This window comes from Manacus candei, unplaced genomic scaffold (genome assembly GCF_025592945.1).
Source record: "Manacus candei isolate 608988 ecotype Guabito, Panama unplaced genomic scaffold, ASM2559294v1 h1tg000015l, whole genome shotgun sequence".
Lineage (NCBI taxonomy): Eukaryota > Metazoa > Chordata > Aves > Passeriformes > Pipridae > Manacus > Manacus candei.
The window spans coordinates 10,948,889-10,966,411 of NW_026138063.1; the positions used below are offsets into that span (position 1 = coordinate 10,948,889).

Here is a 17,523-nt window from a genome sequence, read left to right on the forward strand (position 1 = left end):
TGTCTGTGGGGAGGTGCTGGTATGGTCTGAACAGGCTTTGCAGTTGATATTAGGTGAGTTGTTAGGTAATTCTTTAATATTTTTATTGTTGAAGTCGTCAAGCTCTGAATGAGCTCTTCACTGAGCTCTGTGCTTGCACGTACGTGGAGAGACTCTGTCTGGGGGATTTGCAGATAAGTAAAAAATGGAAAGACAGAAGAAAATTAACTCATGTTGAGAAAAGACTTTCAATGTAATGTTTCCCTTGACTCAAGAACTTTGGTTTCTTTGCATGCCCTAATTGTGGGCTGGCTCAGTGGGGCTGGCTCCTGGTACCTACTTCCAACACTGTAGGGATCCTTAACTGGTTTTCTTAAATTTCACATTCCTGATGGAACTGCCTAATTTCCAAAGCACTGAAAACATTAAGGAGGGTTTCCTAATCTGTACCTGCCTTTGTGCCCTGTCAGGGTGTACCACTGTTGGGTTGGGCTGTACAGCACAGAGGTCCTTTCCAGAAGTTTTGGACTAGGTTAGTTGATCAAAAACAAAGCATGGGAATGAGTCCTCTTTTAAAATACTTATTCTAGCAGGGCTTGCAGTGCAGCCATTGAACAGTGGCTTGGGGATCACATGCTCTCCTGTGGTGCTGAGACCTGGGTTTTACTTTTTGAGGTGGGTGGTGGTGGTGAAGATTCATGTCTCTTCCCCTCCAAGTGAGCATCCCTACCAGCCTGGGTACAAGTGGGGCTGGGCATAAAGAAAGCATAGAGAAAGCAAAATGCATTGAATTAGAAAGGGTCCTGGCTGCATGTTGGCATTTTTTTCTGGGCTTTCCTGCATAGTAGCCTTTTCACAAGGACCTTATTTATGCTATTTTCTGACTGCTTATTGCAAATCACACCCTTCACCTTGAATCTCCTAGAAATGGATTGATCCTTTTCACTCTTCCTTGAAGGGACTCATTTTTCAGATGAAATTTGTGAAGAAGTGTTGAATCAGGGAGGCACAGTTACCAAGAATTGATTTAGAATAAGAATAGGTACATGTGGCTGGTGGCTGGCCACTATGGCTTGCAGTTCATTTCTGTTTGTGCTTTGCCTGAGGTGAGGACATGGCAGAGGAGATGCTCTTGGGATCCAGGTTCTCCAAGCCTGTCCCCAGCTCTGTTTTCCCAGATGGGTATTCTTGGTGTCCTGCCTCTTCACCTCAGCAGCGAATTGCTGAATTTCTAATCCTCCAAGTCAGTTTAACACAGTGTATTTCATTCACATTTCCCATTGTGGGAAATACATGAAGAAAAGCCCCAAAGCAGCATAAGTCCCTGTGAGATGGAGGCTTGTTGCTAGTTCTGGAGGGAACTATAGCATTTCAGCCTGTTTGTCCCTGAAACTGGAGAGTTAATTGTTGGGCATGGTGGCAGCTTTATGAGTAAGAAATCACGTACCAGGCCAAGTGGTTTGAATAACTGGAACTTTTCTTTCTTCTTTAAGGTGAATCCTGGTGGCAAGACGCTTGAAGAGAGGCGGTCCAGTCTAGATGCAGAAATTGACTCTCTGACCAGCATCCTGGCCGACCTGGAGAGCAGCTCTCCATACAAACCTCGGACTCAACAGGTTAGTGGCACGTTGCATAAACAGAGAGTGGGAAAGGGGCCAGCATCGACTTCTGGAGTCAATTTGCTAACTGCTTGGTATTTGTTGTGAGCAGGCATGCCAGTTCCTCCTGATAGCATCCAGATGTGGCTGTCAATGGGGAGAAGGGCACAGCTGCTCTGAGGGGGCACCGGCTCAAAAGCTGCCACACCTCTGAGCGAAGGGCCTCTGATCCCGATTGTTAAATTGCCACGGAGATGTTAGAGAAATACTTTCAAAATTGGCATTTCATTCTCCTCAACTTTTAACCAACAATAGCTTGTGAATTAAAACCTGCTCAGTTCACAAGTACTTTTATGCTTTTATTTTCTTGTCATTTTTCCGTTTTGTTAACTTTTATCTGTCATGCCGCCAGAAGGATCCAGATATTTGCGTCTCAAGTTGTTTTCTTTTGTTTTTTGTCATCTAATCAGTGGCGATGAAGTGGCTTGGACCATAGCTCAGCTGTCAGGGTGGCTGTAGCCCAGCAAGGCAGACAGGAATTCACACTTCTCTTCCGTGTCTAGACAAGGACTGCAGGGGTGTCAGTGGCTCGGCTAATTTTTGTCACTCATCCTAGGTAGTGCTTGAGTGGAGCTATTTAAGTTCTGGTGAGATGTCATCTATCTAGCAGAGGAAGTGGTGACACTCTAGTGGCACTTTAAAAAAGGGCAATTCTTGGGATCTCATAAAATCTTATAAAATCATTCCAGATATGTTTGTGCCCAGTTGTGTGCCGTCGTTCCTTCCTAATCTCATGACTGGTCTCATTTCTTACATGTCTGTAGGGATGTATGCAGCTATATATATGCTGTATTAACCTTACTAAAACACCTAAAGTCAAAAGTATCAAAGGGATAGGTGAGTGATGGGTGCACACCCATATAAGCCTTCTCTTTGGTTTGTGGCTTTTTTTCGTTCTTTTCATTACTGAATTTCTTTTAAGTAGCTGAGAACTGATACTTTTGGAGCAGAACTAAAGTAGTGATCAGAGTCTCTTTAGAACTGCACATGTTTAAGTCTGTGAACTGAGCAAAAGCAAAGTGAAATCAGATTTGGGCAGTTTTGGAAGTGTCCATCTGCCACAGAGACTCTGAGTTTCCCATCCCTTCTGCAGGGACTTCCCTATTAAACTCTTCTTTCATTCTAGCAGCATGTGCACAGTTATTGCATAAAATTACAGAATTGTGCTTGAAAAACAGTCTAATGTGGGTTAGTCAGTCAAAAAGAGCAACAATGTAAACCAGATACCATTCAGTGCTTTTCCCAGTGAGTTTTTGTTGTTGCGATAAATGAGACAAGTTCTGCTCGGGCACTGCTTTGAATAACCCACGTTCATTCTGTTCGTGTGGGCCAAACACACACAAATGCACACTGTTACTGGGAAATGCTTTATAGTGTCGAAACACTGCGAGAGTTAACTGAAAGAGATTTGTGCAATGCCCCTGGGCAGCTCCAATATCTTTGTAGTAACTTCTGTACCCACTTCACTGAGCAGTTTGCTGACATTGCTGACGACTGCCTCCTGATACTTCTTCCTTTGGGATCTGGGGTTCTGTGAATAGGTTGGTTTTTTCACTTTTATTTTGCACCTTTACCATTAAAAAAGATAAATAAAAAAATCACAGCACTCAGATGCAAACTTCTGCAGGTGCCTTTGAGTTTCTTTAAGATTTGAAGTCATAGGCCAAGTTCGGGTGTCAGCCTCCAAGATGACCTATGCTGTTTGGGGCACATGCTCGTTCCCATGGCTTTTTGCCCACAGCTCAGGTGGGGGCTCTGCAGACTTTTCCCTCCTTACCCAGGATGGTGAATCTCCCAGGTGCGTTACACACTGTGCAATCCGGTGGGCAGAAGAAGCTGAATTTCATCTCTGAGATCAAATCCTAATTTCTTTTGTTCAGTTTATCAGGCTTTTCAGGACTTATTGGTTAACATAGTGATGTCCTGTGAAAAGTACAGCTACAGCAACTTCTAACTTGAGCTGTTAGAGAAAGAAAATGCCGGAGTTGGATGTATCATCTGCTGTAATTAAAGAGTACTCAAACAAGTCCTTGAAAGGTGGAACTAGAACGTAAAGCTTTGATATTTTCCTTTGTTTGATCTGTACTAAGTATTAAAACTGGTGAGTCATTTGATGGTCTTATAGTAGGATAATAGATTAGGCTGCAAATTGTAAGGTACTTACTCAGAACATCAGCACATTTATTGGATTACACCTTAACTGACCTTCCCAAATTTATCGGGTTAATGGCTGCAGATAGGAAAATAGAGTTAGGACTTGTTTTCAGAGAAGACATTTTCAGTTGTGCTTATGCAGTTAAAGCATTATAATAATTTTGTAGGAATACCTTGCCCTTGGGGATATTCCTATTCTGGAATAAGAGAAATTTTATCGTTAGGTTCCTTTTTTATATTATCTTCAAGACAGTTTTAAAGCAACATAAGCTAAATGGTAACATAGTCCTCTCTCAGTGGAGTAGGAGTGATAGCAGGGTAATGACAAGCAGTTTATTTAACATACTTTGCCCATTGGCATAAATTCACACAGAGGGAAGCTCTATTGATCTTTGGTATGAGTTCAAGATTGCAAAGAGACACACTGCACCAGGAGGTGCCTCTGACACAGAGGGATGTGTGCCCTCTGCAGTAGGTCTGGAAAGTCCTCAATGTTTCTCAAAATGGGTGGGCCAATGCCAACCCCAGACAATGTCCCTTAGCCAGCAGGTCTGCTGTTGAGGACATGGATGAGTATGCATCTCTGCACCATCCCTGCATTGCTTATCTCTAAAAAGGTTTTTTGTGTCCTGGGTAGGTGACAAGGACACTTCCATGAGCTAAAAATGACCAGGGAGAGAATTTGGACACCTGTGATCAGCAGTGCCCTCCTTGTACTTGGTGGTCCTGCCTAACTCAAGGCAGCTGAATTGGAAAGCAAAGGTAGCTGATGACTGCTTCCCATGCCTTGGGCAGAGGAGGTGGGATGTTGCTGCACTGCAGAACTGTGTTGCCCTCTCCTCTGAAGTGATGAGTTTGAAGAGCATTTTCTCAACATGGATCCTTTATGGAGCAGAAAAGGCCTTTCCTTCACATAGCAGCAGGGTTGGTGGGAGAGGATCCTTCTGCAAGTTGGGTATCCCAGCAGGAGTCAACCTCAATGTCTCTAAACCTCAAAGTGAAAGATTGTCTCAGGCTTCATGTTTGGAAAGTTCTTCTCTCTATCTTGAGGCAGTTGTTGAGAGAGCCCCCTGCAGTAGAGGTTTTTTAGCCACTGAGTTTACTTCATATTGGCCATCAATAACATGTGGGTAACTTTCAATCACTATAACCTCAGAGCCAGGCTGAGTCCATGTCTTGCAAGTGAAAGTCTCTCTGAATCACAGAACCAGTCAGAAGTGATTAAAATGCAGGCTTTACCTTTCAAAATTGCACATCTCTAAAAGCAGGGAAAATTACAAGGCTAAATCATCATCTTTAGCCTCAACACAACAGTATCTGAGGATGTTTTCTGTCATGTGAGGTGGTGTAGGAGAGACTGTATTCAAAGAGTTCAGCTTGAACTGAAGTTTTAGAAAGGACCTGTGTGACCTTCACTGTCATGACGAGTTCCAGCCCTCTGGTACAGTGAATTGAAACGGAGAAGATGACCAAGATGATCTCAAAATTACCATGACTGCAATGTCATGTGAGATTTAGCTTGCCTTGGGTATTCTTTGAAGACCTGCAGATGCATTATGAAAAAAAAATCTAATTAATATTTTCCTCCCACTTGGTAAAGCTTGGAAGTGCTAGTGTGATGAGTAAAGCACAGAGCTCCTCTTGTGTAGCTGCAGTGTGTTTCTGTGTACATATCACACCTTCTGAATTGCAGTAACGCATTGAAAAGTTCAGGGGCAGAGAACCCACTGTGTCTTTCATTAGTAAAAGGAGGCATTAGTAAAAGACAAGACATTAGGTGCATAACTTTCATGGATGGAACAGGGGCTAGTCCTAAATTGTGTGAACCCCTGTGTAGAGGCCTGGTGAATGCTATGGTCATGGGACTCCTCTCTTAAATGGTATTTTTATCCCAGATTTTACCTGTTCTGCTTAAATCCTTGCTTAAGAGGTCAGTGCAGCAAGACCTTAAGAAAAAAAAAACAAACCAAATTTCAGCCCATAAAATAAATGTTTGCATTTTTTGAAAAACAAGAAAACTTTGTGGCTCAGGAGAAAGGGCTTCCAGCAGAGACTGTGAAAATGAAATACTGGAAATAGCAGCACACGTAAGCTCAGGATTTTTTGTCCCTGCTGTGAATTATGTATTGAATGCTGATTGCTTTGTCTGGAATTGGACACCTACCTTCTGAAACTCTTGAGTTTTATCCTGAATTTCCAACAGAATATCTGTTTGGCAAAATAGCACTTTGTGGGAGGTGTACCAAGTAATGAGATGTACCTGGTCTGAAGGTATTTAATATTTTTTTAAAAGCAAATACTGTGTTGCCAGTATTTGTGATGTATTTAAATAGCAAAAAAACTTGCTTGACCACCCGTCATGGTCAAGATGAAATTTATTTGTGTACAGTTCTCAGAGGCAGCTTGATCTGGAGGTATCTGGGCTGGCACTCTGGAGACCTGTGTCATTCCCAGCTACCACCACTGTGTTAAATTACCTTGAACGTAGCGTTTCCTCATTGCTTCCTCTCAAAATCTCTTCTGTAGCCTGGGAACCTCTTCAGTGTGATTTGCCTCTTACTACCCATGTGTATGGCATGTAGCAGTGTGGAACCATGGTCTGGGTTGAAGGTGATGTGGTTGTACAAATAGTGGAAAAGAGAAAGAAATTATTTCTTTCATCTAACAGATGGGGAAAATCAAGGCAGAGTTAGGCAAGATACCTGAAGGTTCATGCCTCTATCCCTGCCTCTGTGTCATTGCCCCTAGTACTAGACATCTACCACTATCCAACACTATCAGCCGAAGTGAGCAATATTTTGAAGGAAAAGAATCTTATTCTCAATGTGAGCTACAGAACAATAAAAAAGTAAAGAAGATTAAATTAAAAAATCAGTGATACATTTTCATTATGTTCCAAACATACTGGGAAATAATGTCTTGTAATGACTGGAGTTTAAACGAGATTTAAATGTTTGACAGCGCTGGTTGTTATTCCATCACTTTTTCTGACAACCAGTTGAGGATAATAAAAGCAGTGAAAAGGCAATGGATGTATTTTCTTTCAGAATGATGGGACAGGATTGAACAGTATCAGCTGTAGGATGGCAAACCATGGAACAAGGCAAAATGTCGAGTGCTGAAGACTCCTAGGAGGACTCTTCCATGTGAATTTCTAATTTTAGTGCCCCACTTAGAGCTGCGTCAGGAATGCACAGCTAAGAGTTCGAGTGTTTTATCTTTGTTTATGCAGAGCTGTATCTCCAACCATGAATAAAGCCTCATACTCAGCAAGGAGCAGCAGATTCCCCCAGCTTAGAGAAAAATCCTTATGATTCCTCTTGGTTGGGGCTATGAAAAAGAGATTGCTGAATCTGTACTAGAAACAGTCCGTGCAAATTTGCCAGTCCAGGCTTAGAGTCACTTTCATTGTTCCTGGTTTTTGCCTGAGCTTGGCTGCTTACACACCGAAAGGATTTTGCAAGTGCAGTCCACGGAGTATTTGCTAGCATCCCAGTTGTTGTCAGGAATATTTTCCCTTTTTTTGGAAAAGAAAATTTAGGGGTACAAACAGATCGAGATTGATGTGGTGGGTTCAGAATTAATTCCTCCCTCCTGTAGCATTCATGTTACAGAGAGTTTTATGGTTCCTCAGTTATGGGACTCGGGGGGATATGGCTGTTTCAGATGTTCAGTATGGGCTGAAGTCAATGGCTTTGCTTCTGCCATCTTCAGATGTGATATTTGAGGTAAATAAAAGTTCCCTGACCTCTTTCTGCTGGTCTGAGCATGTCTAATCTGTGGGCACCTGCACAGCTTTGCCAAAGACCCTTCTGAATCCAGCAGCACAGCAGGGTAGCCAGGCAGTGCTTTCCCAGTTGCAAAAGATTCTGTGTATTTGTTCACTTGAGGTCTGTGCATTTTGGGGTTTGTGGGCTTTTTAATCTCTTTGCTTGTAGGACAGAGAGGTTCATTGGGAATAAGCCCATCTGCTGAAACTGAGAAGCATCCCCTGTCCATCCTCAGGGGTTGATAACCTTTTAGTAGGACCATCCAGCTATTTCAGAGCTTCTGTGCTACCTAGTGCTTTTCCTGAAGGCTTTCAGTGCTGCCATTTTGCCACTAACTTGGATGACTCATGTGTACACAAAAGGATGACAGTGTCTCACAGAGGTGTGCCCAAGCTGGCCTTGAGCTGGTGAGCTCCAACACTTGTAAGCAGCATCAGAGGACTTGTGCAGGCTCACTGCAGGGCTGCTGGCTAGGGTGTTCTCAGTGGGCTGTGACACTTTTGCCATAGTCATGGACATCAGGAATTGCATGGGCTGTTTTAAAGATGGGGTCAACTCTGAGAGCTGCTCTCCTGCTTCTGGCTGCAGCACACTGGCTTTGTGCTGTTTGCAAAATCCGTGTGGGTTACTGAAAGTAGAAAAGAACACATCCCATCTGGAGTAATTTCAGTAGGTTCCTCCCAGCACTCAAAAAGCAAAGCCTTTATATACAGAAACCCTTCCTACTGTGGTTCCCCTCTCCAAAGGCAGAGTGACATTCCCACCCTGCATGAGTGGTGCTTGAGATGGTCCCAGGGTTGAAGCTTTCTAGGAGCACCCCTACGGGTGCACTGGCTGTGAGCAGCACACGTCTGTCACCATTCCTGACATGTCTGCAGGCGGGAACACACACAGCACAGGGATGTTCAGCCACCTATGTGTGAGCTGGGGGGCACAACCAGGAGATGATTTCATGTATGTTTGGATTTGTTCTTTCTCTATATGAAGGGGAAAGCTTCCTGTGCTCATCAACTCCAGCCGGTGCGTGCAGCAAACTGACTCTGCTCTGATTAGCAGATGCTTGAATCTGTTGCATCTGCCGGTATGTATTAAACCTTAATCCTTTTGATAAGAGCATGTCCGTGAAGATTTTTAAAGAAAGTTTTCTGAGATCCCAGATTATCAGCTTGTCACAGATGAACAGGATAAGAGTGACCTTTGCAGGGTATTATTTCTTCCTCTTGTACTGTCATCAGAGGGAAAATAAAGCAGCACTACTCCTGCTGTTTCTTTTTTCTGATATATAATCAAGTTCACAGTAATATCAGTAAGGTTTTCTTTTCCTCTTTCGCCTTTCTCTTTTTTTGCATCCATTTGGGTTTCCTGCCTACGTGCTTGGCTACAGCTTTAGATGACGACTACTGTTGGATATATTGGACTTTAAAATCTGTGCAGGCATCCCAAATTTGTGTGCGGATAAAGATAAACATTTACTTTGGGAACAGCGATAAAAAGCAAATAGTACCTCATAATTTGATCTTTTTCTCATTCTGCATTTGTGATTGTTTTGCCGTGAGTGGTTGAGAGCAGGGCTCTTATTCTCTAAAGCTGTTCAAGGCCTTCTACCTATTGTTATGTTTTGTTTTCTATCTTCTTCCCCACCACGGGACCAAGGCACTGTATACCATCATCTCAGGAAACCTGTCATCATTTCCCCATCCTTGCTTTTTGGCACTTACTGTGGTTTGGCACTCTTCTCAAAGGGACCCGACACACTTCACAAGCTGTCCGTGTGTCCAACCAGTGAAGAGCAGCTGCCTCTAGGGCAGAGACCTGTGTTTTGTTGGGACACGGACTCTGCTTGTGTTCTTTCATGGGTCGATGCATCTGAGTGCTTCAGCGGCGTCAGATTTACCACCATGACAGCAGCCCTGTGAAATAGGGAACTGTACTGGCTGTCTCATGGGCAGGAGAGGAACCAAGGCACTGGGAGATCAAATATCTTGGTTTGTGCCTGGGTCAGCAGAGGAGCTGAGGTCACAACATGATAAATCCCTGTCATGGATTTATCCTCCTCTCATAGCACATGTGAATGGATGAGGGGAGGTACATGAGAACCTCCCCTGTCAGGAGGATTTAGAGAGGTCTTGGGTGTGGAGAACTGCATCCATCTCTGCCTTGGAGTGAGTGAACCAAGCAGGGGAAATAAAAACCTTTATGTTTCTTCTGTGGGAGGGTGTTGCTTGATACTCAGCTACAGTTTTGTGATTTACGGTCAACAGACTTCTTGATGTGATGCCTTGCCAGCAAACCCACAAGAATTCAAAACTTCAGGCCCAGAAAGTTGTGGTGTCCAAGACCTGTATCATCACTTTCTGATCTACCCAGCACTCCATAAGTGGGAAGTTTTTTCCTCCCAGCTGTGTGTGGCTGGAAGTTTAACTCAGTCCTCTGGCGCAAGGCGGTGATTTCCCCACACTTGCGGCAGCCACTCTCCTGTCCAGTGCCTGCCAAGGAAACAGTTGGAGAGTTTTGAACTAAAAGCGTAGTTGATTAATTCTTCCTAATCAGCACCCGTTGGTGTCCAGCAGTTGGCTGCTCCCCATATGTGATTTGAATTCTGTGACCACTTTTAAGTGGGTCTAAGAGAGGGATTTATGTGTGAAGAACTCAGTACCAGGCAAGAGGGACTCAGATCCGTCTCGGGGAGCTGCAGCGAGGGGCAGGAGGGACTCAGATCCGTGTCCTGCGGAGCTGCAGTGAGGTGTCCTCGCTGTGGCCCGTGGGCTGGCCCGTCCACACACGTGCACAGTGAGCTCCCAGCCCGCCGCGTGTCTTGCAGGCAATCTGAACTTTTGCTCTTCCAGACTGTGCTGTAAGCAGGATCTCTGACCTGGAACATGGATTGTTTGGCTGACATACACAGACAAATGCCAAGGCTAATACTAGGGGGAGAAGGGAAGCAGGAGGGGCAGTCAGGAGAGGTAACAAATGAGAACAGGAAGGGTCAGAGTCTGCTCAAGACGCAAGACACAAGTCCATAGGAAATCAGGCTTCCTTTGCTCTGCTCTCTATGGTTTTTGTTCCTTTTGTGTTGTGTTTTTCTCTTCTGCACACAAGAGGAACCAGCTGCATTTCCCTCTCTGCTAGGGAAAGGAAATAGTTCAGAGCCAAGGGAACAGCACAGCAACTTATAGAAACACCTGCATGGCAATACATCACTTGGGACTTTGCTCCCACAGTGGCCTGTGCTGGACATATTCCCCAGGCCATTTCCACCAAAGTGGGAATGATGACTCTGTGGTTCGTGCATTACGCTCACAAGGAGGGGGGCATTGCCTTGGTGTGCCTTTGAATTGTCTCGAATCTGTCCAGAGACCATTGCAGGGCAGGCATAGATCCTGCTGATGGGAGTTACTGTTGAGTTGTGCTCTTTAGAAGAGGAGGGCAGCTACCTTCTGCAGTTGTAGTTTCTAAATACATCTGAAAGGTGGAGGGTCAAGCACACTGGGAAACCCTGGCATTTAAAGTATGGCCTTCTCAAATTTGTCCTTGTTGTTTACTGGTGCCTGTTTGCATGAGCACTTGCAGCTTTTCGTACATTGTGCCCTGAGGAGGAAGAAGTTTGATTCTTTTGTTCTGCAAATGGAGAACTGAGGCACAGAGAAACCATGCAGCTCATCTTAAAACAGGGCCTTGGGCAGACATCAGTGACTTTCTGAGATAGTGTTGGCTGGTCTGTACTTGTCTTGTTTTTGTGAGGGTCTACCCTACCTCTCTCTTGGGAGGGAGAACCTCTCCCTAGAACCCTTGATGGCCAGTCCAAAGGCAGGGCAGATCTGTTCCTGGCCTCATTTCAGGCAGGGCCACCTGTAAGGATCCAGAGCCCTACAGATATGTGAGAGCTGGTCGTGCAGTTTCTGCATCAGACCCTGCTATCAGTGTGTAAATAAACACAATAGATTTGTAGCCTGAACATATCTCAGGATCGTTCCAAGATGTTCCTAGTTCAAAACCTAGTTCATTAAAGTAAGAGGCAGAGGCATCTGTGAATGGTTTGAGGGGCTCTGTCTATATTTTCTCTTATTGATTGCCTTTTGCCTTCCTGTCTGGAACCTTTTGAGAGATAACTGTGATGCTGAAATGCATTGTCTCTTTCTGTATATTAAAGCTGCCTAGGCTAAAAAAAGCCCTAACCCACACCCAGCCTGTATCTGAAAGTCATGAATTGATAGATCCTTGCTATAGCTCTTCAAATAACTGTAAATTACTCCAGGCTGTTACAGTTTCGTTGTAAGGAAGTTCCTTCCTTGACTCAGACTTCTTTGCATCACAGTAAAATGCGATTAGGTGACGTACTTATTGTGGCTTGGAAGCACTTACTATTCTCTCAGCCTTATGTTATCAACTTTTACTCAATAGCAGGCTTGTGGACTGTGTCACTGTGCCTGTGTTAGCATATATTATCACCATATGGTGTTTCAGTAGTGAATAGGAAACTTCTATGAGTATGTAAAAGAGAAAGAAATGGAAAAAAAATATTACAGCAAGATAAAACTAATGTGCTGCTTCACTGCTGAAAGTAAGCACTCTAACTAACTACTGTTTCTATAGGAGATCAATAATGTGTTGGTCCAATGAGTGTTACTGTCTTCTCGCACAGATTTAAAAACAAAACTGAAAAAAATAGACCTGGCCAGAAAAATGAGATTTTGAAGCAGTTATAAATACTTCTGCCAATGTTTTCAGTCTGAGACTGATTCCTCCCTGCCCAAACAAAATATTTTGAGTATTACAATGAATTCTTCACTTGGAAGGAAGTAGTTTCATGTGTATAAGTACAGTAAGAGCAAGGGCACGTTATGCAGTTTGTGTGGCGTTATGTGTAAAGATAAGTAGGATTGTTTGCAATTGTCTCACTTGGTTGTCAGCACAACCCAGGTCAGAGACTTTGCTGTCCTGCCATAAGTAGCACTGTTGTTTATCTTTGGGTTGACAAGAAACTGTTACCCCCTCTGGAGTGATTTGTAAGATGTCAATGAGAGCCCATTCCTGTCCCAGGAAGCTCAGAGCCATGAAGAATTGCCATATTATGTACCAGCAATCACTCCAGTCATCCTGGAGTCTCAGGCAATTTTGATGCCTTCTTCCAAAAGCACTAACTTGTGATCCAAGGAGAATTCAAGAAAGATGGGAGGCACAGCCCTGTTTCCATCCAGCAGAAAACCAGGATGCACATGCTGTTTCAAGCTGTGATTATGAAGAGGGGAAGAGAAGGTGTTGGGGTTGTTTACTGTGCTGGTTTGCAGAAGGATCAACTGTGCATTGGAATATCTGTGCAGTTAAAACCCTTTTGCAGCCTTAAAAACTGATGGATAAGCCACTGTTGTTCAGATGGATTTTTTCAGCGCTGTATAGTACAAATATTGTTTTGAATTCTAATTAATCTTTTCCTGGAAAGATTTTGACTGGAGTCTACATCAGCAGCTAATGTCCAAAGTGCAAGACAGGGGATCAGGCTGTGGAATAGGGTGGCCATGAAGGTCATGGTATTTTATGAGGCCCCAGTGACAGAGAGCTGCTACTGTGCTTGACGCAGCACTTTGCTTAAAAAACTGCGGAGATACCGTGCAGAGGATGCAATTGTTAACTGCTTCTTTTGGGTAAATGTAGATAGATTACTGTTAGGTTTTGGAGGTATCTGGAAGAGCCAGAGCCAGCACCCTAAAGCAGGGTTGTTTAATACTGGAAACCATCAGGCTTTCTGGCAAGACTTCCCTGTGACAAGACTTGGCTTTGACACTGTTGAGTAATGTGGTCATTTCTAACTAGTGGCAATAAAACTTTAGAGAACACCTGCTGCTTTGATATTGAACATATGTGTGCGTGCTCATGTAAAATCACAAATGCATGCAGGTCTAGAGAATACAATTTACATTTGGCATCTTTCCTACAAATTGTATTTCAGAACACCTTAAAGTCTTCCTGTAAATAAAGCACTTCACAATTGAGCTCATTAATGTAGAGAAGATGAGGTAAGGCACAAAGACAAAGGAGGAAAAAGGTGGGGTTTGTTTTGTTTTGTGGGCTTTTTAAAGGCAAAGCATCCATTTGACGAATTCAGTCATTTGCTGAATGTACTCAGTGATTTCTCAGGAGGACATATGGACAATCTCAGGAGACTGTCTTTGTGATAGGAGCTGCATGGAGCCAAAAACAAAATGATGGGCTGATCACTTAAAAAGTATAAATGGAGAGAACATCTGAGTATCTCTGGCTCTTTTGCTTATGAGGCAGTGCTGGATTATCCCCTATAATCAGTGCTTTCACCAGCCCAGTTTCAAATAAATTAAATGTAAATATCTCATTGCTTTCTTTGGGTGATTATTCCAGACTGAAATGTATACAGCTGCTAAGAGCTATTTGACTTCAGTATTTCCTTTCTCAATTTAATCTCCTTGTTCCAAGTGGCACTTCATATGTGTCCATGCATGTGTGCTCGTACCATATGGATGTATACCACATCTATACATACAGAGTGCAAGGAGGTTGAAATTCCCCAGTACAGAGCTGTAATAAAAGGACTGACAGACTGGGTCTGTAATATGCTTGACCTGACAATTAAGCAGACTTATTACCATGTCAGCCTGCCAGATGGATCATCTATTCATGATGTAACGTGTGTTGCTTCTTGAATGTATTGGAGTGCAGTTTCCTATTTTATGTTTGTTGAACTGAGAAAGGGAGAGGGAAGAGACAGTTTTATTTGAACTAAACCCACTCGTTTCAAGTGTGTTTAATGATAGCAATATGTGACAGATAAAATAAAATCCTAGGCCCTGGTCCATGTTTATTTTAATTTCAAGCAATGGGGAGAGATGGAAGAGATAAAATTATAGGCTGAAAATGTCTCTTGTTGTAAAATAGCGGCTTGAGCCCTGAAGGGACTTTCCTTGCTGCACTCTAGAGGATTCTCAGATATGTCTGTCAGAGCCTTGCCAGGTAGGAATTTGGGGCTTTGGCCCTGAGAAAGATCAGGTTGGACTGATTGGCATCAGCTTTACAATTGTTTCCTCTTGGCTTACTAAAGATACTAAGGCTAAACTGAAAGAGTGGAGAGGAAAGAAATACTCAGTTTGAAGCATCTATCACTAACCTGGACTTTATTTTAACAAGAGGTGAGTTCTTCTCAGAACTGTGTTGTAGATGTGTCCCTGAGACTTCCAGACCTCTGCTTGCTGTTGTGCAACCTTGGCTGAGCCATCTTGTGCCTCTGGGCACTTCTTTTAAATAGGGAAAAAAAGTATTTCCATGCCTGCCTGCTCAGTGTACAGTGTTTAGGTGATTGTTCAGTACTTGGTGCAGTGAGGATGCATAGGTGATGTTGTACTATTCATGACCCTATAGTATTTGCACCTGGACCTCTGGGGCTTCATTGTCTCCACTCTTCTGTGATGGTAGCGTGGGTGGATTGGGATAAAGTGTCTGTCACCAAGGATTATGTTGAGCACAGCCTTGCAAGTTTGTGCAACTGTTTCACTTTTCTGTGCAGCTAAGCTGGTAGACCCAACACCAAAGCAGATATCTGTTTGTCTCTGAAATACTTACCAAGGTGCTGTTCTCCATTTTCAAGCTATTCTCTGCTAGAACAGCTTAAGAATTCTCTATGCATCCAAACCTCCCTCAATCTGCTGGTACTCACCTCTGAGGAGCTTTAAGCTCACCACTCAAGGAGACATGAAAGTGATCCTCTTGTTCTGCAAAGATGCTTGATCTGGCTTCCCAAGTGGAATGTTGTGCCCAACACAAGTGCAGTATGGTAAAAGGGAGGCAGTAAAGATTAGTGCTCAGAACCGCCATTTCCCTGGGAGATTCACTGTCTGGGGATGTACCAGTGCATCCAGCCCTAGTTCTGTCACATGCTGTTGACTGGCCCTCTGTTAATTGGACTTCCCACATGCAGAATAGACTGCGGTTTCACTGTTGGAAGACTATCCCTTGGGGAATTTTTAGTATCTTATTTACCTGTCAAGCTTTCTTGAGCACCTCAAATGCTGGCTGTTGTGAAGACTCAGCTTCAGCTCCAGCTTGATGAAAGCATTTTAGTATCCTGCTTCCTGGACCCAGATAAATGCTCTTGTTGTAGGACTTTGTAGATTGAAACTGAGCTTGGAAGGAAGTCACATCTGGATTGTATTCAGTCAAGGACATTTTGTCCCGACTCATATCATTATAGTGTTGGTTGTGTGCTGGGTTTTTGGTAAAGATAGAAGTAGCCTAAGTCTGGTTTCTAGAAAAAGAACCTGCCTGCCTCAGAAATTGGAATTCAAGCCTTGGATTTTCAGTATCTTTCTGTCTTCTGTCAGGGTATATAGGCCTGAAATTAAAAACCTGAACTTGTCCATCCTGTGTCAGATGAATGGTCACTCCAGCTCAGTGTTCTTCCTACTGAATACCTAAGAAAGAAGACAAGAGTGGTGCAAGTTCATAGCAACATGGCCTCAGAATATTTCCCTTTATCTAAGAATTTGCTGATTGTAGAGTCTGGCTTGATAAAAATTATGTCTTCCTTTATATTCAGTCAGGGATTTTTCTTTCATTAGATCATTCAATTGCTTTATGAATGCATGTAAATCTCTGGAATTTAAAGCATCTCATGGCAAAGGAGTCCCATGGAGGAGGGGTAGACCCGCCTTATTCTCAATATTTTCCATTTACCTCCCACTAGGGTGGTTTCCTGTTGCTTTTCTCTAGCAATGGGAGAGACAGAACAATCATTCCTCCTGTTGGTACTACTCAGAATTTAGCTGTCTCTTTTCAAGGCTCAAGGCTTCTGGGATACTTAGTTATTTCAGAGAATTTGAAATATTTAAGTGCAGTATCCGTTTGTTTCTGATCAGGTATTGCTTTCTAACTGCAAACTGGTGAGCTTACATGCAAAAAAAAAAATGGAAGTGGTAATTGGACCTGTATTACTCTATTTTTATTTGCTATTGACTTACTCTGAAGCAATGGATTAACTGTGGATTTTGTTTATTGGAGGTGAAGCCTGTGATTCAGCTGTGGGACTTTCAGAGCAACTTCCATAAAGCCCTGCTTTTTTCTGGTTTGTTTTGGTGGGCTTTTGGTTTTTTGCTTCCCCTCAATCATTGCAGGATTAAATGATTTGACTAGATTTTGACCTCTTTGCCAAACTTCTTGTGTGATTTCCAAAGGCAGTATCCACGGGCACTTTGATGCTTTCAAATACAAAGTGGTAGGAGAGATACAAAATGACTGATTCGGGAGAGGTCTGATGCAGCCACAGTACTTTGGAGTGCTTTTCCCTTTCCTCACAGGTCTCTGCCATGACCCTTTATTTTCAGTCAGATTTTTAATTTTTCTAGCATTAAGTTTCCCATCTGTAAAATAGAGATGGTAGTAGTCACATATCCCACCTGGCTGTCTGACTTCAGAAAGGATTTTCAAATCTTCTACTGAAAATTCCTCTGCAAGCACAAAAATATTACAGTTTTGCCAGCTTATGTAAAAAATCGTTTCTTGCAGGGAAAAATCAGTATATCAAATACTTTTATTTTCTGTAAGGGAATTCAGCATCAGACTCTTCCAAATGTTTTAGATAATGTTTTGCATTATAGATTGTGTGCTGTTAATTTAATTTAAAATTCTGTGCAGAGAAGAAACTGTTGAGTGTACTTTAGTGATTTATAATATGATTTGATCAGTGTGTTAGTAGTCTGGCAGATCTTAACTTTCAGAAACCTCTAAGAGTTCAGTACATTAGAGATGAATAAGCTATGCACATGAACATGTGTGCTTTTATTGCTAAAGCTAAATTAAAACTTGAGCCCTTTTGGGCTGAGTTAGCTAACACTTCTCCAGCTCTTTTTGTATCTTGCAAAACTCCTCTGTGCAACTAGTATGAATCTAATGTGCTCTGCATTATTTTTCTGCTTTAACATGGAAACCTGGAGAGACAGTGA

At 42.9% G+C, this 17,523-nt stretch overlaps 1 protein-coding gene across 11 annotated transcripts in view; it reads left to right on the forward strand.

Moving 5' to 3' along the window:
- Window positions 1-17,523, forward strand: part of LPP (LIM domain containing preferred translocation partner in lipoma) — a 331,679-nt gene that overhangs the window by 165,342 nt on the left and 148,814 nt on the right. For all 11 annotated transcript variants that reach the window (XM_051782312.1, XM_051782316.1, XM_051782313.1 and 8 more), the window contains one exon: window positions 1,473-1,595. In XM_051782312.1, coding sequence (XP_051638272.1) covers window positions 1,473-1,595 — 123 coding nt within the window. The remainder of the gene's footprint in view (window positions 1-1,472; window positions 1,596-17,523) is intronic.